The sequence below is a fragment of the Ambystoma mexicanum genome, chromosome 13 (assembly GCF_040938575.1).
Source record: "Ambystoma mexicanum isolate Mex_15411 chromosome 13, UKY_AmexF1_1, whole genome shotgun sequence".
Taxonomy (NCBI): Eukaryota; Metazoa; Chordata; class Amphibia; order Caudata; family Ambystomatidae; genus Ambystoma; species Ambystoma mexicanum.
Genome location: NC_090938.1, coordinates 836,235,824 through 836,258,602, shown reverse-complemented (window position 1 = coordinate 836,258,602; position 22,779 = coordinate 836,235,824). Strand labels below are relative to the sequence as shown.

At 47.0% G+C, this 22,779-nt stretch overlaps 1 protein-coding gene across 2 annotated transcripts in view; it reads left to right on the top strand.

The window, feature by feature from the left end:
* Window positions 1–22,779, top strand: part of LOC138522089 (uncharacterized) — a 125,961-nt gene that overhangs the window by 88,199 nt on the left and 14,983 nt on the right. For both annotated transcript variants that reach the window (XM_069635337.1, XM_069635338.1), the window contains one exon: window positions 2,133–2,189. In XM_069635337.1, coding sequence (XP_069491438.1) covers window positions 2,133–2,189 — 57 coding nt within the window. The remainder of the gene's footprint in view (window positions 1–2,132; window positions 2,190–22,779) is intronic.

Genomic DNA, 22,779 nt, shown 5'->3' with positions numbered 1-22,779 from the left:
CTAAAACAGTGTAAATGCAACTTTTCCACGTGTGAATTTGGCTGCACTCCTGCTTTGTAAACCGTATGCTTTTCTGATACCTTACCTGATAGTTGCTAGTGATATAACATCCCTAATACTGTGATAAAACATATGCATATCATTATTTAAACACACATATAATTAATTATTTGTCAAAATCCGAGTCATTGTAGGCCTTTGCAAAGGGTTCAAAATCCGTTTTGCCTCTTATTCTGTGAGGGAAGGTCAGATTTTGGTTCTGTTTGCTGCCTCTTATCCCTGACTACCTGCTGCTTCTTTCTTTCTTTATTTGTGGTTTGAGGGAACATTGCCGGGGGCAACCTTAACTTGGGTGCTATCTATCCTAAGTGAAAAAGTACTCCTATTCAATTGGTCTTCGGATATATGCTTGTAGAAGGTTAACCAAGTGTAGTTCAGTGGTTGTTATTGTAATTATCACCCCATGGGTGATTGCTGCCCAATATTAAAATTTGTGTGATTATTGTGAATTTTTAAATAAATACTGTATTTTCACCACCTGGCCTGGTTCATGGTCCATTGTGACCCGGGGTATTTGTAAAAGGGGGTGTCAAACCGTTCGGGTACCGGCTCAATTTGAATTCATAGAAAATCAAGAAAAAGCATTCCTATTGAGCATCACATCCCAGGCTAAGACCAAGTGTCCTGGTCCAGTGTGTGACGCCCGATTGGAATCCTTAACAAATGCCACCCAAAACTTCTCATACCAACCCTGTTCCTCACGGGATCCCTGGAACCATCCATATATACCCGTGCGCCAACTTTCCCCTCCGCATACTGCACCGCCAATCTCATAATCCCCCCCGATCACCACTCTTCTTGACCACCACCGTGGCCAAATCCAAACGGACAATTGGATCATGCCGCATCCAAACCAGCACTACCACCCTATCCACATCTTCCACCATACACAATCCCTCCACCCCCAATCGTTTCACCAGCCTGTCCGCTTGGAACCCAAAAGTCCCCCCTTTCCTCTCCCATCTCCCATACAGGCATGCAACCAATTAACCAACAGACACTACTTCACAGGATGCCACACACTGAGGGACTTGCATCGCAACCAATACCTAGCACTCAGCTCCTCTCAAATCCAATGGCCACATCCCTGCCAACACTTGCACAGCCTCTGCGAGGGAGGACCGAATTGTCACAATCCACATTGCCGTTCCGTGGACACCATCCATCACACCCAGCTGAGTCCGACTATTATTGCTCTGCAGCTGAACTCCGAACTCCAGCACACTCCTGACCAACCCCACATACAACATCCTCGTACTACTCTGCCCTCCACCCCACTCCTGAGCCGAGATCACCTTCAACAAATTAAGACGCCTTTTACACTTTGCCACTGTCCTCTCCACTTACAACTTCCACGACAGGCAGTCATCCAAGAACACACCAAGAAACCGGTATTCCGACACCCGAATCAACACCTCCCCGCTCAATTTGAGATCCAAACTGACACCACTACGTCACCTGTTAAACAGCATACACACCGTTTTGGAGGAGGACCTATTAAAACTCCAAGCCTGACATGACCTTTTCAAAACCTCCTGCAACTTTCCTTGAATCACTGCACCCACCTTACCCCTAACCCAAATCACTCAATCATCTGCATAGAATCCCACTCCCTAACTTTCTCTAGAAGACCATCCACCGCTACAAGAAACAAAATAGAGCTGATAACACTACGCTGGGCGTCCCATTCTCCATTAAAACCTCTCGGGACAACACATCCGCAACAAGCACCCGAAACACCCTATTCATCAAAAAATCCTTAATCCAGGAAAACATCTTCCCCTTAACACCTTGCTCTCCCAACACAAATAGCAACCCATCCCTCCACACCGTATCGTACGCCTTCTCCATATCAACTAAAATCGCCCGCACCATCTCCCGACAGGCAAGGCCTCATCCACATCTTTCGCCAACACCACAACTGTCAGACCAGCTCATTGAAGGATGGGAGGGGGAGATCAGATCAGCCCATTGAAGGGTGGGGGGGTGTTACATTTCTTAAGCTGTGAAGTATGAACGTGTTTTGCCTGCTGTTTCCTCTTAATGAACTCTCTTCATTGCTTCCTTCCAAGAGCCTCGTCCTGCTGCAGCGATGACGGAGCCAGTGTTGAACCACACAACCCACAACAGTAAGCTATTGCCCCCCATTCACCCTCCTGAGGAGTGTTTGTGAGCATGCTGGAGGGTGGGTGTCAGAGTGGACCTGCTGTATCGTAGCACCAGTAGTTGTGGGCTCCCTTCTACCACACACTTGTAAGAACCACTAAATGGCTTCTCCTCCTTTGTTGTTGTACAAACGTCATATCCCTGTGGTTTATAGGTTCTCTCCTGTAAGAGAAGGGCAGAGTTGGTGGTATTTTGGGAATAGAGGAAAAGGTATGTGGCAAAGCAGACTGGAGACACTAATCTTGGCACATTGGAAAACACAGTTCCGGGGGTCACAGCCCCTTCTGCTTATTTCCCAAATCACTCCGTGACAGGGTAGTAATACCGCCCCAGCACCTTCTTTGATTATTCGCGCAAATGTCCAGGCTTAGTTGTCAAACCAGTAGATACCCCCCTTGGCCCCATCCTTCTTACCCTCCCCCTGGCAAGGTACGTTTCAGACAGCCCTTATAACACACCAGTCAAGGGGTGCCCCCTTTTAGTCAAGAGCCCACTACAGTCTCTATTGCCTCTACTCTCATGGGTGCACTGCCCTGCACCTAGTGCCAGCGGTTTACCTTTCTTTGAGGGGCTCTCAGTTGCCAGGACCTGGACTCTAGCTCCCAGTTGGCTCTTAGTAAATCTCCTACACTATGCAGTAAACTCCTATCCTCTTGCACCAGCTCTCAAGCTCTCCGTCCCAACCTCACCAAGGCCTGTCTCCTTTTATACTGTCAATGCCTGTCTCCTTTTATACTGCCTTAATTTCTTAAATCGCCCAATAAATCTTGTGATTGGCTAGGATTGCCCAGACCCCGGGTCTTGTAATTCAACCCCCCCCCCCCCAATCTCTTTCCTGTTGTCCCTTTTATTACTCTTGGGTGGTGCACCTTTTCCTGATGGTCGAGTTTGCTAATCAGGTAATTCTCACAAGAGCCCTGTAGCCTGAATGTGCTGATCAGTCTTGTTGCATCCCTTAGAGGTCTCCCGCCGTTCCTCACCTTGCTTATAGCTGTTCGGAAGCAAAGTCTAGACGTGAGAGTCGGTGAGCGAGCCACTCGCCCCCTCTATGGTTTCTTGCACAGCTGAGGCAGCTCATGAGCCTGACGTGAATTCTCTGAGCGCACCATGTGAGTCGTTTGCTGCCACTTGAGAACCGCGATCTTCGCTGCTGCATGCTTCCATCGTGTCCTGGGGGTTTCCTAACATTGTGGGACTTTTAGTGGTCTGCATCTCGGGGTGCCTGGGTCGTCCAGCTAACAAGTCACAGGTATTGTCTCGCTGGAGTTCGGAAGAGCCGTCTAGCCAGACTACAATCCCGAAAATGACATCTGCACCTGCTGCCCTGCCACCCCCTGCAACCAGGAATCTGTGTACTGGGGTGATCTTGCATACCGAAGTCCTGAGCCTACATCTCCCTCATCAGGTTGTGATTGTTGGAGTTCCTGCCAGTGCAACCATCATCCCACCCCCCTCTGGGCTTCCCCTAGTGTGCTGGATTGGGCGAGGACCCCTTCTTTTAAAGACTTACTTTTGTTTTTGCTTCTGTGGAACAGTTGACTTATCTATTGGCTTTGCCAATACTTTAAAGGAATCCTGTCCCCCTAACTACAAATACCTGATTGCAGGCAGTTGATGGTTAAGGTGGCTTCTGTGTCATGATGCCTACCCCGTGCATCCAGACCAAGTCCATCAACCCCGGAAGCAGGCATCATGTCATCTGGAGCATGTCCAGCAACCCCTGTTAGGGGCTATCTGGGTACAGTCCTGGCGCCTGTGGTGCCAGGCTCATATGGGACATCAGTCCTGGCGCCATAGGCGCCAGGCTCATATGTTAAAACCTACCTGATGCAGACCATGCTGCAAGGAATCCAAGCCCTTGTGAGGCTTGGAAGGGACTACTTTACCTAGGGAACTATTTTGTTGCTTGGGTGTGGTTGTGGAGGAATACTTACCTGGGACTACTTTGGAGGCTATTTAAACCACGCCCGAAGAGCAGCACATGCTTCGCGTTATTCTGCATCCTGCAGCGTGATGCTCACCGTGCCTGCAGTCGGCATCCGGCATCCTGCCACGCCCGCTTCGAAGCCAGAGCGCTTAGAAAGAGGGAGAAAGAAGAAGAAAGGTTAGAACAAGAACGTTACTGGATTTCTTACCTGATTTCGGATTCAACTCGTCTTCGAACTAGAAAAATACTTCATTTTAAACGCGTTGCTTCGCCAGCAGCAGCGCCGCTCCATACTCACATTCCTCGCAGCACCACCACGGTCCGGCGCTGTCTCCATCACTTGGTTGCCGCATTCCAGCACCTAAGGGGGAACAAGAAAACGACAAGGAACAAACCAGGACAATCTCTTGCCATCATATAGTTACCTGATTTTACCACCGGAGGTATTCTCCACCAGAACGCCAAATCCTCTTTCGCCGCACCTGCATGTAAAGAGAAAGCAGCAAGTTAAACCTTGGCAACATTTACCGGACAGTGTTGGATAACAGACTCTTACCTGAGCGCTTTCAGCTGCCACAAGACTATCTTCTTTTGGGTCTAATCTGCAACAGAAACAAAGGAATTGGACAGAGTGATTATTCAGAAATTGTGAACTCTTTAGAATTATATACTTACAGCCTTTCGCCTGGAGGTTTTGAGTCAAGATTTGTCTAGAACTCTTCCAATATCCTCAAGCCAGTGAAGTAACTGGCCATCAACGCGCCCCTGCATTCCTCGCAGGATGGAGAGATCATCATACAAAACTATAAGGTGAGCTTTGTGAAAGGGAATATCGGAGGTGATAAGTGGGGAGGCAGTGAGGTGCTAATACTCGAATCCACGGGTGGCTAATTCCCTTTCTCCGTCTTTTGGAGACTACTTCTATGGGTCAAGCAGACGAAGCTAGGTGGGCCAGTCCAGTCAGTCATCTCTGCACTACGCATCACGCTGGTGGAGACCGTGGGAGTCCAGTTCCGTTCGACACCCCTGTGGGAGCCCGGTGAGCATAACATTCTGCTGCTATACAGGAAGGAAATGTGGGATCGAAATGCAGTCAGGTTCCGCTCCACTGGTAACCGTAGGGGCGTTAGTCCCAAGCTGGCCTCCAGTAGGTCACTGAGGCTGAAAAGCACTTGACACTGTACTCAGACTCTGAAGGGAAGCAGTGCTCCCTCACTTCATGACTGCAGCCTATCTATATGCAGGGAAGAATAATGCTGTTTTGATCACAAAAGAACATACAATAGATCAGAAATCTGATTTGACGGGAAGCAGTGAACTCCTTCCAATGGGGAGAGTTTGACATTCTGACCAGGTTGTGGAGGGGAGTTAATGGAACAGTCAATACATGGGTGGATTAACATAGATTAAGGACAACCAACATTAGACAGTTTTAAGAGCAGGTAGGTGGTACGGCCAGTAGAATCATTGCAGACGTGCTCTACAGCCAGGGGCCCACAATGGGGCTCTTGATAGTTCTGGGTGGGGTGTCAAGACGCCCTCTGAAATCCACATCCCAAGTTTCCCAGTAGAGGGGCACCCAGACTCTACCACTTCCCGAGCGATTTGGTTGGCTGACCGCAAAAACGTACCTTGGTGCAGGTGTGTCTGATGGAAGGATGGGGGTGCATACACATGGTTCTGAAAAGGTACTGGGACAGTGTTTCAACTATTAGACCGAAATCCAGACACTGGGACCAGGAAGAATGATGATCAATGCTCTGGACCAGTGTCCTCAGAACCTTTCAAAGCCTGAACCAAGGCGATTCACTGTGGTGCTCCTGGCCCTTGATCCGGCTCTCCTGAAGCTTCTAGGCTGCCTGGGTCACCTGACGCTGAAGTGGGCGGCGACAAAATTGGGAACCTTTACCCGAAAAAAAACGTATGTCCACGTTGACACTACCAACTTTACCAATACATTTTGCCGTGATTCAACACATGGCATGAGCGGTGACTCAATCGTAAGATAGACAAGATTCCTTGCAACCATCATCATTTCTTTGATGGAGTTTGAACAAGAAAGTACCTCCCACTAGTTCAAAGGGGGACAGTTTGCAAGAACTTACAACAGCAAATAAGTAACCGACGATACCCTATGGACATGAATAACACATCATCCCCTCGTCCTGAAGAAGGCCATTCTCACGTGAGCTTCAAGAAATAGCTTTATCTGGCCGAAACATTATAGTGTCGACAACATCCTTGTTGTAATGTTCAGTGTTTAATGTCACACTGTGGTCTCTGTACTCCAGAAATGCATCACACTCTGGATAGCACATGTTTGTATGTAAATGTATTGTCACAAATGATAGGAAACATGCTTTGTATGAGTTTAATCCTTTGGATTCAATTGGATGGTACGCATCAGTACTGCCATGTTTTGAAATTGACACAATGTCCTGTTTTGGGTTGTAATGTATATTATTAAAGAAATTGATATGTCTAATAAATAACCTAGGGTCAAAGACTTTGTTGACCCAACAGTAAAAGTTCCTGCATGTTGTGAGTGTGTGGTGTGTAAATCAAAGGATTTTATGTGTGATCTTATACCCTGATTATTAGCGCTATAGTTCAGACATTGGGGAATATGTTTGATAACTTGGTGAATTCATTTCAAACCATTTCAGCCGTAGTAGAAATGCCAAAGCGAAGTCGCGTGTAGCGAGATAGTCCTAGTTTAGTTGAAAATGTAGTTATAGCGGGATTCCGGATGGAATTCAAGTGCATATTATCCCTTGTTGAGGTCTAACTTAGAGAGTTTTGCTCCATGCAATAGGTGCATCATATCCGTCATTCTCAGCGCTGCGTGTCTTTCTCTTTCAATGGCTATGTTTGGTGCCCTCATAGCCACGCAGATGTGAATGGTGTTCATTTCTTTCTTGGGAACTGGAACGATGGGTGATACCCATGGTGTGGGTCCAGTTGCATGTTCTATGATGTCTTGGTTGAGGAGGAGGGTATCTGATTTTCTACTTGCCTTTGGATGTTCAATGGGATGCCTCTGTAATGTTGAGCCACCAGTTTGATATGTAATTTGATCTGTTTTTCTTTCAGCTTGCCTAGGCCTTTGAATAGTGACGGGAACATTTTCACCATCATGTCCTTTGGATTTGCAGTGTGCGTGGTCATGATTTGGTACATGATGTGCACCAGTCCCATCTGTATAGTGGACTTGAAACTGAGAATGCTGCCTCCAGGCACTTGGCCTTTGAGTACATATAGCGTCACCTTTGCCGTTTTATCCTTGTATTGCCTGTGGCCTTAAACATGCCCTTGCAGTTTAGTGGCGTGTTTGTGCCATAAGGGTAGATGTCAGATGGCTGTAGTGTCCCCTTATTTTTAGTCCTTAGTAGGTTTCTTTGCTTACCACATTTACTGTGGTTCCTGTGTCAATTAGGATTTCACAAGGGCTTCCATTTATTTGCAGCAGTAAAGCTGGGCTGTATTCAGTTGCAATCTTGTTGCCTATGGCGTGTACGTAGCTCTCTTTTCGATCACCACTGGATGATGATGAATCTGAGTGATTATGCCGTCTGGGCGATGCCTCTATGTATCTTACTTTGTGGCGAGTTGATCTTCTCCTTGAGTCATCCGGCGAACGTCTTCGATGGGTGTCGTCCCTTCCTATCTCTTTGTTGTCTGTATTTATGTGGAGATTCCCACTTTCTGCTGGTAGACAGACGTCTTTGGCTAGTGGGAGACCTCCACTGTCTGGAACTGGAGTCTTCTCATCTCCTGCTTTGCTCCCCTCGAGTAGGGGATTTCTGGAAATATTTCAAATTTTTACACAAAGACTGAAAATGATTTTCACCTCCACATTTGTCACAGTTGTGTCCTAGAGCCGGGCATGGGCCTACATGAGGGTAATTGTATCCACAGCGATAACACTTTTCTGGTTCTTGCATCTGCTCTTTTCCAGATGATCGCATTTGACAGAGGGGTGTGGCACGTGCTGTCTGCGTGATTTTGATGTTGGCCAATGATTCTGTCTGCACCTGCTCAGATAGTTTCTTGTAGCTTAAGGAAATTATCGACCCCCACCCACCACAGTCCCATGAAATCGGGGGCATTGGGCAAGTGGGTGTTCTGGGACCCGTCGAAAACCATCTCTAAAAATGTTAACAGCCTTTCAATGCCACTGCCCTTTCTTATTGGGAAGCTGTCCAGCCCATATGACTATCACTACTGAGAGACTATGTGAATTTCTTGTACTGTTAGAATTGCACACATAATCTAACAGTGAAGTGCAGTTATAACTTTTATCTTTATATCATGGCGTTTTGGTTACCTTTAAAATGTGCCTATGACGAGCAGGGAAAATAGGTATTTTTCTACCATGTTTTATGTTTTACTTGTGCACTTTTGCATTTACCGCAAAGGGCTAGTAAAGGTGGCTAGCACCCTGAGATGGTCGTGCTGCAGGTTTCTGTTCGTCCTTTGGCTACATTGTTCTTTGGCCGCCTTCCTACCTTCTCGGGTCAGAAATAGCCCTTTCCAGGGAAAGCTGCTACTTTCCGAGGTTAAGAGCGGGTTTCTCTGAGAGCCTGGATGTGGGGGCTTGGAGAGTCTGGTCTCGGTTCACATCCTGGTGCCTGAATGTCCTTTGCTGGGCATATGTTGTTGCCAGTGGCTATCCATGACTGGATAGCCACTGCCAGTTTAAATGATGCAGATCCCTGTCCAGTCTTTCAACTCAGCCTTGTAGTAGATCCACGCCTCTGGGAATAAAACAGATTATAGGCACTCGCTATCTTCAATCTGGTGCACCATGCTCTTCGTCTATTTTGATCCTCAGCTCACGTCATCAGAGAACGTGAATTTGGTCATATTCTAGCATTTAATAGTCTTGAATGGAAAAAACTTGGCACCCATGATGTTCTCTCTTTGCAACTTGACAAGGATGCCTCCGCTTCTCACATCTACTGTTCTTAGCAGCTGATAACCAGTTCTTGGCTGCTTCCAGTCTTTGACACCAAGCCAAGAAACCTCTACGGCCTTGCTTCGAGTTTAAAACTATTCTTTGCTGTGACACACCTAGCCTTCAATTCATCTCCTTCCATGGAGACTTGCTTACTAAATTATATCATTGAATGTCCAGAACTCTATATACATGTTAGCGGCACCCCCTGCAGTCTATATACTACTTATAGCCAGCCTTATGAATACTTTCCGGATTCAAAAACACCTAGAACTACATAAACTCTTAGGAGATAGACAATCTGGCTTCCGCCCATTACACGGAACGGAAACTGCCCTAATTGATTTAAAATCCCAAATTAATGAGCTGAGAGACAAAGGGAGGACAGTACTTCTGCTACTTCTTGATCACTCAGCAGCCTTTGATCTAGTGGACCATAAGGTCCTCTGCAGACACTTGGATTCTGCCGCTCACTTCTCCCATGAGGCCATCAGTTGGATTGAGTCATTCCTGAGCGAGAGAACCATGAGAGTATTCTCTCCATCAGCAGCCGCTGACCCTACCCCCATCTTGTGTGGTGTTCCTGAAGGCTCTTGTGTCTCCCCAACTCTATATAACATCTTCACCAAGCCCCTGTTCGATGATTTGGACCATCTGGGTATCACCTACACTAACTATGCAGATGATACACCGATCCTCCTCCTGCTTTCTGGGGATCATAGCAAGGACGCGGAATTGGTGAATAGGGTTTATCTCCTCATCCAGGCATGGATGGCCACTCTTGGCCTCTGCCTGAACGATGATAAGACTGAGTTGATAATCTTGGGCGCTCATACCAACATTAAAAAACTAGGCCAAGAATTTTCCTCATTTAATATTGACGGGAATATCATCCAAGTTTCCAAGGAAGTAAAAACCCTTGGTTTCTACCTTGAATCCACTTTGTCATTTGATAAACAGGTAAAATCCTTGGCCTCCACCACGGCCTACACTTGCAAGCTGATAAGAGCCAGTATGCCATTCCTCTCCAATGACAGCTGCATGATCCTGGCCAGAGCTTTAATACTCTCTAGAATTGACGACTGTAATGCCCTATACAGTGAAGCAAATAAAACAACCACCCGGAGGTTACAAACATTACAAAATAACGTCTTGAGAGCAGCACTCGGCATAAACAAAATATCCCATATCTCCTCCATCAGATGCCAACATAAATGGCTGTCTACTGATAATAAACTTCAGCTAAAGATGCTATCTCTGACCCACAAAGCTCTAAACAACGCTGCGCCCAGTTACCTTACAGATAAACTCCACAGGAAAATCTCCCCCAGACCATCCAGAGCTGGCAACGCCAACTGCCTGGCAATACCTAGATACAGGCTTACCACGATCGGGGGAAATAGCTTCCCAGTGAAGGCAGCCAAAACCTGGAACCTACTGCCACAAGACCCGAGAGTTGATCAACCCTACCTACATTTCAGAAAAAAATGTAACTAAACATATCCTCTCCACTGACCCCTAGTCGCTCACCACCTGACGCTGACTATTCCCACTTGCCCCTGTGTCATTGCTCAGATGACTGTTACCTAATCTAGTGTAATACTAACGCACTGTAAATACCTAGCGTAATATCTGGTAAAATGTACTCTTGTATATTCTGTATCTATGTTATGTTACTTTGCATTTATATAGCGCCATATGTACCATTGGTATGGTCTCAATGCGCTGGTAGGTTGAACGCCCTTGGGAACCGAAGTTCAGGTCAGTAGAGAGAATAGAGAGAGTCAAAAGGTGCGTGGTGAGCACCGGATATGTGTGCAGCTGGTGTGGCATTCGTGTGATAGCTGCTTCTTAGTGGTAGGTGTGGTGGTTGAGAGATCAGGAGTATGTGTTCGTTCTGGCAGGTTGTTATCCAGACCGGTTTTGGCTGCGTTAGGCCTGAGGAGAAACGCCTAGGCTGGTGGGCGTGTAACCAGCAGTGTTTAGTTAGGGTGATGTGGCAAATGATGGTATGAGAACAGCTATACCGAATGGTGTCATAGTATCGCTGTGTTCTATTTGAGTGGTGGTGTAAAGAAGAGCAGCTATGGCCAGAAGTACCCGGCAACTAACTAAAGAAGGGCTCACGCCGTACCTATTAGTGCCGGCCCTCCAGGCCCCCAGCTCTAACGACCCTGAAACTCTTGCTGATGCGTTTACCACAATCATCTCTCAGGCAGTGGAAGCTATTGCACCTCTCGCCCTGAAAAAGGCCAAACGAACTAAGCACTCCAACGATCTATACGACCTTAGAGCAAAGAAAAGGGCAGCGCTTTCTCACTGGAAAGCAGACCCCAATGACATCACCAAATCTACCTTCAAAACCATATCTATAGAATACAAAACAGCAATCATTACAGCAAAAGCCTCTTCGTTCAACTCAAGAATAGCTAATGCTAAATCTGATAGGAAGGACATTTTTGCCTTCTTTAGGGAACTGGAAACTCCCACTACCAACACTCCACAAGGATGAAAAGTGGTGCAACCAAATCCAAACAGCCATGCTGGACAAACTCGCCGTGCTCCAGAACAAAATGTTATCCCATCAACAAGCCCTTAGTCACCAGATAACCCTGGCACAGTCTATGACCAGCAATAACGCCCCATCCTTCGAGTTTAAGGACATGAGCGAACAAGAGGTTATCGCTCTCCTGAATTCATTTAAACCATCCACCTGCAAGAGGGATGCTTGCCCAGCTCAACTTATTAAAGATTGCGCCGGCCCTCTTGTCCCCTTTCTCACTGCATTCATCAATGCATGATTACAAACAGGCCACGTCTCCACCAGTCTCAAGGAAGCATGGGTACTCCCCCTTCTTAAAAAACCAACCCTAGACCCAAATGTCCCAGGGAATTATAGACCTATCACGACAGTCCCTTTCCTCTTAAAAATTCTGGACAAAGCAGCTTACTTGCAAATCCAGAGGTTTCTCAAAACCGACAAGGTGCTTGGTCTAAGACAATCAGGATTCCGCCCAGGGCATGGCACTGAAACTGCTCTCATAGACCTAAAAAATCAAATGGACGACTTGAGAGACGCAGGCAAACCTGCGCTCCTCCTGCTGCTTGACCTATCAGCGGCTTTTGACCTCGTAGATCACAATACTCTGTCACCACCTCTCCACTGCCGCCAACTTCTCCCCTACAGCCATAGCTTGGATCACCTCGTTTCTTCAGGAAAGGGTTATGAAAGTCTTCTCCGACTCAGCCTGTGCACTCCCAAGCCTCAACAAATGTGGAGTCCCTCAAGGATCCTGCATTTCCCCCACTCTATATAACCTGTTCACCAGGCCACTGATCCTGGACGCCCTGGGCATCATGTATACCAACTATGATGATGACGACACACAGGTCCTCATTCCCCTTACAGGTGACTATGAAGTCGATAAGGCCATCCTCGAGTCAACCTACTCTACAATTCAAACGTGGATGGCAGAAAACTGGTTATGCCTCAATGGGGATAAAACCGAACTTCTGATAATTGGTTGACCAGCCACACTTAAGAAGTTAAACAGTACAGCTCCTTTACCATTGACCACTCGTCAATCCCAGTACTGCAAACTGTAAAAACCCTAGGAGTCTACCTCGACTCTGACCTCTCAATGAACAGACAAGTCAATGCCATTGCCTCGACCTCTGCATATCATTCCAAACTGTCTCCAGAGCCCTGGTTCTCTCTAGGTTTGACTATTGTAACAGCCTCTATCTAAATCTACCTGCCTCCACTCTCCACCCTCTGCAACTTATCCAGAACAGGACTGCAAGACTTGTCCTTGGCCTCAAGCCCTGGGATCGTATCTCTCCAGGACTAAAATCTCTGCACTGGCTCCCAGTGGCTGCGAGGATTAAGTGCAAAACCCTCTGCATTGTACACGATGCCTTCTGGGGTCTGGGGCCGCAATACCTTCAACTCTCTCTTCCTAAATATCTTCCTTCTCGAGCTCTTCGCTCATCCGCCTCCAACTCCCTCAGTGTCAGTCGCTTCTCCAAGCAACGAGTTGGTGGAAGATTACTCTCTTCGGCTGGGACCTCTCTCTGGAACAGACTTCCTGCCTCCCTGAAACTCGAGGAGAACCATCTCTGGTTCCCGAAGCACCTCAAAACCTTCCTCTTCTCTCCCCTGGTTATTTTCTGACTGAAACTGCTTGGGTTACCTGGCCACCCTTTCTGATCTCTGGCCCAGGCCCCATCAATTTGCCCATTGTACTGCCTCCCTGGCAACCCCTGCACCTGGGCACCGTTCTGTATCCCTACAGTCCCCCTACCAGCACTTTTTGTCTGCACTTCCTTGCACTTGCCACCAGCTGGCCGTTTATTTATTTTCTTATTTATTCCACTTTTTTCGATTGTACTGCACTTTCCCCTCTCCCTTCCCCTCCCCGCACTTTTCCTTTTCCCTCCTTCCCATGCACTTGCGCGATCTGAATGACACTTGGCCTAGTAGGATCGCTGTCTCTCCTCCCCTTGTTTTCCCCCCCCTTGCCTCGTCGCGCCTTGAAACACTTGTGTATAGGTGCGTTATAAATGCCATATCATATATCATATAATATCATATCAATGCTATTAGACCTTATCTCTCGAAGCCCAACTGTCTTGACATTGCAAGAGCAATAATCGGATCAAGATTAGACTACTGTGATGCCCTCTCCCTAGGAACCTCCAATACAAACCTCTCCAAACTACAGACAGTCCAGAATAACGCCCTTAGGGCAGCCGCTGGCATCTCCAAAAGGGAACACGTTTCAGACACAAGAAAACAAGTCCATTGGCTCTCCATCAAGGAGAGGATAGCCTTCAAAGCCCTGGCCGTAACACACAAATGCTTCCACAACCAGGCACCCCAATACGTGGTGCAAAGGGTTATTAAGCAAGAACCTATGAGACCCACCAGATCAGCCTATGCCATGGGTGCACAACATACGGCCCGCGGGCCAGTTGCGGCCCGCCATGCCCTTTTGACAGGCCCGCGAGGCACAAAGACTTTCCTAATGGAGGGCGGTCCGCGGCCGCCCTCCATTAGGAAAGTCTTTGTTGTCTTCCGGGCCGGTGAAAACACTGGCCCTCATTGGCTCAGCACACAAACGCATCACGTCGCTCCTACGAGCCACGTAATGCGTGTGTGCTGCACCAATGGAGGGCCAGCACTACGGCTGGCGTGGCCCATAAGGCTTGATGCCGGAAGGCATTTCAGCCTTGGACCATGCCAGCCGTAGTGCGATTCCAGCGACTTCCAGCTTAACTGCTGCTTACCTGCCTGCCTTCCAGCACGTCTCCGGTAAGTGGTCTGTTTGTGTTTGTGTGTCGGGTTTGTTTTGCTTTATGTTTGTGTGTATGAATGTTTGTGTTTGAATGTATTTTGTGTATGTTGAGATGCGGGGGTGGGGGGGTGTGTCGGATGTGTATGAATGTTTGTGTTTCAATGTATTTTGTGTATATGTTGAGATGAGGGGGTGTGTCGGATGTGTATGAATGTTTGTGTGTTGAATGTATTTTGTGTGTATGTTGAGATGCGGGGGTGGGGGGGTGTGTCGGATGTGTATGAATGTTTGTGTTTGAATGTATTTTGTGTGTATGTTGAGATGCGGGTGTGGGGGGGTGTGTCGGATGTGTATGAATGTTTGTGTTTGAATGTATTTTGTGTGTACGTTAAGGTGCGGGGTGGGGGGTGTGTCGGATGTGTATGAATGTTTGTGTTTGAATGTATTTTGTGTGTATGTTGAGATGCGGGGGTGGGGGGGGTGTGTCGGATGTGTATGAATGTTTGTGTTTGAATGTATTTTGTGTGTACGTTAAGGTGCGGGGTGGGGGGTGTGTCGGATGTGTATGAATGTTTGTGTTTGAATGTATTTTGTGTGTATGTTGAGATGCGGGGGTCGGGGGGTGTCCGATGTGTATGAATGTTTTGATTTAAATGTTTCTGTGTGTGCTGAGTTGGGGGGTGGGGGTTCGGGCTGTATGGGTGCTTGTTTGAGAGTTTGCTGATTTGGGGGGGTGGGGGGTTCGGGTCTGTATGGGTGCATGTTTGTGTGTGTGCTGAGTTGGGGGGGTGGGGGGGTTTCGGGTCTGTATGGATGTTTGTGTGTGTGCTGATTTGGGGGGTTCAGGTCTGTATGGGTGCATGCTTGAGTGTGTTTGGGGCATAGTGTTTGGTTGGGGGTGAGGGGGCCACGGGGCATAGTGTTTGTTTGGGGTTGTGAGCCATGGGGCATAGTGTTTGGAGGTGAGGGGGCCATGGGGCATAGTGTTTGGTTGGGGGTTAGGGGGGTGAGGGGGCCATGGGGGTATAGTGCTTGGTTGGGGGCGAGGGGGCCATGGGGCATAGTGTTTGGTTGGCGGTGAGGGACAGGGGGCATAGTGTTTGGTTGGGGGTTAGGGGGGGGGTGAGGGGGCCATGGGGGTATAGTGTTTGGTTGGGGGCGAGGGGGCCATGGGGCATAGTGTTTGGTTGGCGGTGAGGGACAGGGGGCATAGTGTTTGGTTGGGGGTGAGGGACAGGGGGCATAGTGTTTGCTTTGGGGGTGAGGGACAGGGGGCATAGTGTTTGCTTTGGGGGTGAGGGACAGGGGGCATAGTGTTTGCTTGGGGGGTGAGGGGGCCATGGGGCATAGTGTTTGGTTGGCGGTGAGAGACAGGGGGGTATAGTGTTTGCTTGGGGTTGAGGGGGCCATGGGGCATAGTGTTTGGTTGGGGGTGAGGGGGCCATGGGGCATAGTGTTTGGTTGGGGGTGAGGGGGCCATGGGGCATAGTGGTTGGTTGGGGGTGAGGGACAGGGGGCATAGTGTTTGCTTGGGGGTGAGGGACATGGGGCATAGTGTTTGGTTGGGGTGGGGGCCATGGGGCATAGTGTTTGGTTTTGGGTGTGGGGCCCATGGGGCATAGTGTTTGGTTGGGGTGAGGGGGCCATGGGGCATAGTGTTTGGTTAGGGGTGAGGGGGCCATGGGGCATAGTGTTTGGTTGGGGGTGAGGGGGCCATGGGGCATAGTGTTTGGTTGGGGTGAGGGACAGGGGGCATAGTGTTTGCTTGGGGGGTGAGGGACAGGGGGCATAGTGTTTGGTTGGGGGTGGGGGCCATGGGGCATAGTGTTTGGTTGGGGGTGCGGGGGCCATGGGGCATAGTGTTTGGTTAGGGGTGAGGGGGCCATGGGGCATAGTGTTTGGTTGGGGATGGGAGCCATGGGGCATAGTGTTTGGTTGGGGGTGAGGGGACCATGGGGCATAGTGTTTGGTTGGGGATGGGAGCCATGGGGCATAGTGTTGCACTCCAAGAGTGAACTCAATAATAAAGCTAAAACAGGCACAGTTAGGAGATGTACATCCTTTGCTTTTTTGAGGAAACCTGACTCAACGAAGGCCATACTCCTCTTGGGTAACCCAAACAGCAAACTATAGCAGTCCAAAATAACGGAATGTCCAATCAAGGGTCAATAAAATATATATAATTTAATTAAACAGACGATATACAATAACTAAATCGAAATGAATGATAGCAATGGAAAATGTGTAGTACAAAATGTAAGTTTGAAATGCAATAAAAATCGTTACCCCTCAAAAACATATCTTTTTCCATGTGTTTAATACAAATTGGGGGTTGAAAAAGCCTCCTGACATGTCCCGCTACCGCCCCGCCCACTTTTACTTTTCGGCCCACTATAGCCCTCATGTAAGGTACTTTCGGCCCTCTGTCAAAATCAGTTGTGCACCCCTGGCCTATGCGAACAGGATATCCGTTCCTAAAACAAAGAGAGCGCGAGCAGGAGGATCCAGCTTTCCAGTTCTGGCAGCAACACACTGGAATGCCCTCCCTCCACACGCTAGGAATACTGTATCTCACCTGGCATTCAGGAAACTAATCAAAACCCTGCTGTTCACCTGAGGCCTCATTAGATCACCTGACTGCTGCACTCCATTACCACAAGCTAGTGCACTCTCCTATACCAATTTCTCCACTTGTAACTAATGCAACATTGTTTATTAAGCTCAATGTAACCAAGAGCTAACCATCTCTGCGTAACTAAACCAAATATGTGCATATAAGACAATCTCTGCAACAGCGCTTCAATGCCTGCGGGCTGCTTGTGCGCTTTACAAATGCAAATAAATAAATAGAGTAAGTGTGGAGATGTGAATATGGTGGTTTACATTAGATCGAGCCCACTCCAATAGTTCCATGTACTCCCATCTGTTCCAAGTACTCTGACTGTTTCAAGCATTCAAAACCGTTCCTTTCAATGCTCTTCCAAACGTTCCATGCTCTCCAAACCATTCCATGTAAGTCACGCGTGGACTTATGCCATTCCATGCACTCGCATCCGTTCCATGCACTCGCATCCGTTCCATGCACTCGCATCCGTTCCATGCACTCGCATCCGTTCCATGCACTCGCATCCGTTCCATGCACTCGCATCCGTTCCATGCACTCCAACCCGTTCCAAGCACTTCAACCATTTATGCACTCCTACCAGTTTATGCACTGTTCCTTTCATTCGTTCTAGCCACGTTATCCTTTTTCCATGCATCATCCATCCACATACCTCATCTTCACACGTTCCATCCACTTAACTGGTTCCACCCATTTTACACGTTCTCTCCACTTCACCCACTTCATCGGTTCCGAACACATCACCCGTTCATCCACCTACATCATCAGTTCTGCCATTTCACCCATTCCACGTGAGATTTATATATGTACATTGGATATTGTTTTATTCTGTAACCTGTAAGCTTTACATTTTTCTTATCGCTGCGCCCTGTTACCCACGGGTCTGGTGTGCATAAAAAGTGAATAAACAAACAAACTTAGCATACTTGCGTTACAGCATCTGTACAATTGTAAAACGACTTCTGTTTTCTGCCGTGCTCTTCACACGTGCAATCTTCGTTCCGCACATGAAAGCTTACTCGATTCTTTATTCCGACTTTAGATTCTTCGTCTATACATTCTTATCTCTGATCATCCTTTTCAGTGCGTCACACTCCTCTTCCGTGACGTCACCAGCTCCTTTCTTTATTACATTTTATTGGTATTATATGGTTAAACTTTAGAGAAAGACCTTTTGCCATTTTCCACATTTTCACATAAAATGTACATCGCTTAGGTCAGTCCAATATCATATAGATAATTTATCCATCTTCAACAGTTTAAGAGCTGCTTATTTGTTTGTTGCATCAATCCGCTTGAATATTAAGATTAGTAGTCTTGTAAGGGCCAAGGTTATTGACATTTTGTCACCCTCTACAAGTATTTGCCACTATTCATCCACAGATCTAGGGCTGTACTTGATGATCATTTCTTTCATGAGTTTCATTCTCAAATCTTGTGTTGCAGAACATTCCAGTACCAAATGCTTTAATGACTCCGTCGTAGCTTCTGCTTGGCATAATCTGCATGTCGCAGATCCTCGAGGGGTTTCTCAAAATCTCACAATTTCTCTAGTAGGAAAAAGATTCCGATAGCAGCTTGGAAAAAGTTGAAGGTATTTTGGTAAGGAATGTAAATGTCTAGATTCTTGCAGGAGTCTGCCATATTGTTTATATCGCTGTCTTTCGTCCTGTGGAAGAATCCAATCTCGCATATAATTTTTTTTTTTTGTTTTTTTGTTTTACTTTGTCCGGTTTCTATAACAGTGTGTCTTTGGATTCACCCAAGTCTGATAATATAGCTTGGCAGATAACTTTCCATTCCATGAGGGTGGTCTCTGTTGTCCCTTCTAAAGCCTTCTTTAGATATCATATCATATTCTTTAGTACCACAAAACCTCCCTTTGGCCGTTCGTCGATACACTTCCTATAGAGTGCAAGAGATTTCCACGTTACTATGGCCTTTAATGATATTATTTATTTATTGCATTTTTAAAGCGCTCACACAGCCCGTGGGCATCGAGGTGCTGTTACAGGAATTGTTTGTTTTTTAGTTGCGTAATTGTTTTTTTTCTTTTCTTAGTTGTGTATTTATAACGCGCTTAAATACCCAGAGGTTTCTAAGTGCGGACCCTGGGATCGATCCTGTGTTGCTTTGTGTCATTTTGCTTCCAAGGCGAACACGTTGCCACTGAGCTATCCTCCCGGGACAAGACCCAGTTCCATACGAATTGACTGAATTGGAGTACTTTTTGGAAGGTGGAGTACTTTCTTCCAGAGGATGCCTTCAATCTTTGGCCAATTCTTCACCCCAAAGGTGAAAAAGGTTTCTGCACTGTATGTTAGGATGGGCATCATCTTCATCCTATAAAAGGAAATCAGGGGATCGAGAATTCACAGAATCTTCAGCAGCAGGATTCTACCTTGTCCCGCTAAGCCGTTTCCTTTCCTTCTTAGCGCTTCTAGTCTTGGAGCGTCACTCTTGCTTGTGTTTAAACACACACCAAGGTAGGTGAATGACTTCACCACTGATATTTTCTCACCCCGCAGGTAGCAAACCTTTAGCTTTTTCTGTCCGTATCCCACAGCGTCGCCGAAAAGCATTATCCTTGATTTTTTTGGATTTATTGTAAGTCCATTTAAGTTAACGTAGGCTTGTAGGGCATCCACTTGCCTTTGGGGGCCAATTGGTGTTTGGTCCACCAGGACGATATCGCCAGCATATAATAATCATCCTACTCCCATATTTGCTATTTTCGGGGGAAAGCAACGAATATCTTCAAACGCTTGATCTATGTCGGATATGAACAGGTTGAACAGCTCGTGGGCCAGTAGGCAACCTTACTTTAGCCCAATGTTCATTTGGATCGCCCAGTTACTGACCCTGAGCCATTCATCCTATCTTTCACGGTGGTATCTGAATAAAGATCTTGAATTGGTGCCAAGAGTTCGTCCGGACAACCCCACTGGCCAAGCTTGTTCCATAGCTTAGGACGTGAGACTGTTTCGAAGTCCTGTGTTGGCTCTATAAACGCAATCAAGATTTTCTCCTGTTTCCTCCTCTCTAGTCGGGCCTTCAGAATGTTTATGATAAAGATGTCAAGAGATGTTCCGATACCTTTTGCAAATCCAGCTTGCCATTCATCCCTGTGGCCAGATGTAACAGTCCACTTCACCACAAGCTTCAAGATGAGAGATGCAAAAATCTTTCCCGCGACGTCCAGCAACGCAATTGGCCTGTAATTACTTAGATCCAACCTTTCTCCTTTCTTATAGATAGGAATTATCACTGATGACTTCCATGATGTGGGAATCCTTTGTGATTTAACAATGTGCTCAAATAGAGTGAGAAAAAATCTAGACCACTGCTGTATACCTTGTTTTAGCATCACATTAGTCATCCCGTCGGGCCAGGTGCTCGCAAATTGCTGGATTTGTTAAATAATGTCATATGTAGATCTAAAATCCATATTTAGATTATTCCACTTCTTGCTTTTTGATAGAATCAATGCCAGATCCCGTTGATCTGGATCATGGAACTTGTTTAAGTGCTCCATCCATATCGTCGCCGAGATCGGGTTTAGCAACAGGGCTTCCCGTGGAGTGTCAAGGTGGTTAATGGTTGCCCAAATTTCTGCCGTGTTTTCGGAGCATTTCTTCAGCATCTTTTTGTAGGTTTTTTTTTTTGTAAAATTTCAGCCAATTCTGGCACTGTTGTCTTAATTTATGAATTGATACCCTGGCTTTAAATGAGTGTTATTTTATTTAAACCCTGGATTTGATGGTTCAAGGTCTGGTTGCGTCGTAGCGATGGCGATGACGCATTTGTTATTGGTTCACTCTCTCTTCTTGATTTTAAAGGCGTTGAATAGACATGAATAATCTAATCTCAGCTCAGGCCCATTGGTTTCTAGATGGAAGTTTTTCAGTTAAGCCTGCAATTTTGTGTGCTTCGATTTTCAGTCTACTTCTACCAGGGGTGACTCCCAGTTCTTAAGCTGGCAAACGGGGTCCCACGTCATGCTTAATAAGTTGTGATCACTTGTGGGCATAGTTAATATTGTCATGGTTTGCACTGCGTTAAGCATGTTCCGTGATGTACAAATATAATCAAGAATGTGTCCCCGTTGCTTCCGCTTTCTGGTTATCGGCCCGGGCGTGTCCCCCTGGAGGTTACCATTCAAGATGACCATCTCCCTTGAGTGAGAGTTTTTATCCAGACCAAACCCCTTCTTTCTGCCGACGTTGTAGTTACAGAGTCAGCCTCGATTAATAGTCCATTGGTATCCCAGCAAATACAATTTAGGTCGCCACATAAGATGAACCACGTTTCCTTCCATTTAGCTCTTTGGGTGTCAATCAAATCAGCCACCTGGTCTGTAAAGTCTGAGCAATCCACATTTGCGGGGTTCCAACATAGGTTAATCACAATCAACATTTTCTCCACCCTTTCTTTGCCAGCAGTTATCCTGCCCGCCAGTAATAGCTCATCCAAAAGGGTAAATTGAAGCTGATGCTGTATTGCTATTGTAAGGCCTGACATTGGTCTTCCTTTATGGCCTTTCAAGGCTGGATTTAAATAGACTGCATAGCCGTCCAGGATGGGTGGCTCTCGTAGCCATGTCTCCTGGATACATATGATGTCATGTTTTCCAATTGCAAGATCCCCAGTGGCAAACACATGGGGAAAAGACCCTGGTGTTTCAGCTTGCCACTGTCGGGGTTTTATCTTCTGACGGGCCATGACACTATGTGGACTTGCTCTTCGCAGCCAATAGTCCCGCCAACCATTTCCAATGTTCATCCGTTCCCTCATTTTCCTTAGATTTCTTGAATTTAGGATGATCAACCAATTTCCCTTTATTTTTCTGTGCATTCCGTCTGGGAGGTCTGTCTATTTAGACCCCTTTCTTTCACCTGGGCCCTTTCATACCTACACAAGCCAAGTTGCAACGGGTTTCCTCTTGATCTTGGCAATGTTATTTTGTATTCTCTTCTTTGGGATTTTAGTTCTGTAAGGTCAAAACCCAAGGGTCTCAGTCATCTGGCTTCATCTTTTAGAGGTTGCCTGATCAAAGGTGTCGATGGATAAAGAACCACTCTGTCCGTTGTATCTTCCTGCATCTTTATACTTCTTCAGGCCGTTCTCTTAAGAGCCCATCCGCCTTTGAGGATACCTCACATAGTCTTCTCAACGGATATCTTGCCTCAAAGATTCTTCGCAGTATAGGTACCATTACTGGCGTTGCACATGTCATGACTTCTGGTTTCCAACATATAGGTAGAATAGGGGCGGGACGTTCTGTAGAGTCATTCAGCTCCTCTACACTCTCCTTCACCACCAGAGTTTTCCCCACTTCTCTCAAGCACTCTCTTGGGCAACCTCTGCTCAAAAACCTTCCGCCAACCCTTCCATTCAAGCAAACAACCGACCGATCTCTATCACTCACTTCCTGTGAAAACTCCTTGAGAAGTTGGCTATCTCTCAGCTTACCCTCCACACTGAATCTGTTGGTTGTCTCCATGACCATCAGTCTGGCTTCAGAGCATCCAGAGGCACGGAAACTGCTCTTCTGAACATCCGTGAAAACCTGCTCTCAAATCATGACTCTAATTCTCCCTCTGTCCTCATTCTTCTTGACCTCTCCTCTGCTTTCGACACAGTAACCCACAACATCCTGATATCTTGTCTCTGTGACACCCTGGGGATCACAGATCAGGCCCTGGCATGGCTTGCCTCCTTTCTCTCTGACCGTCCTTCCCAGGTGGAA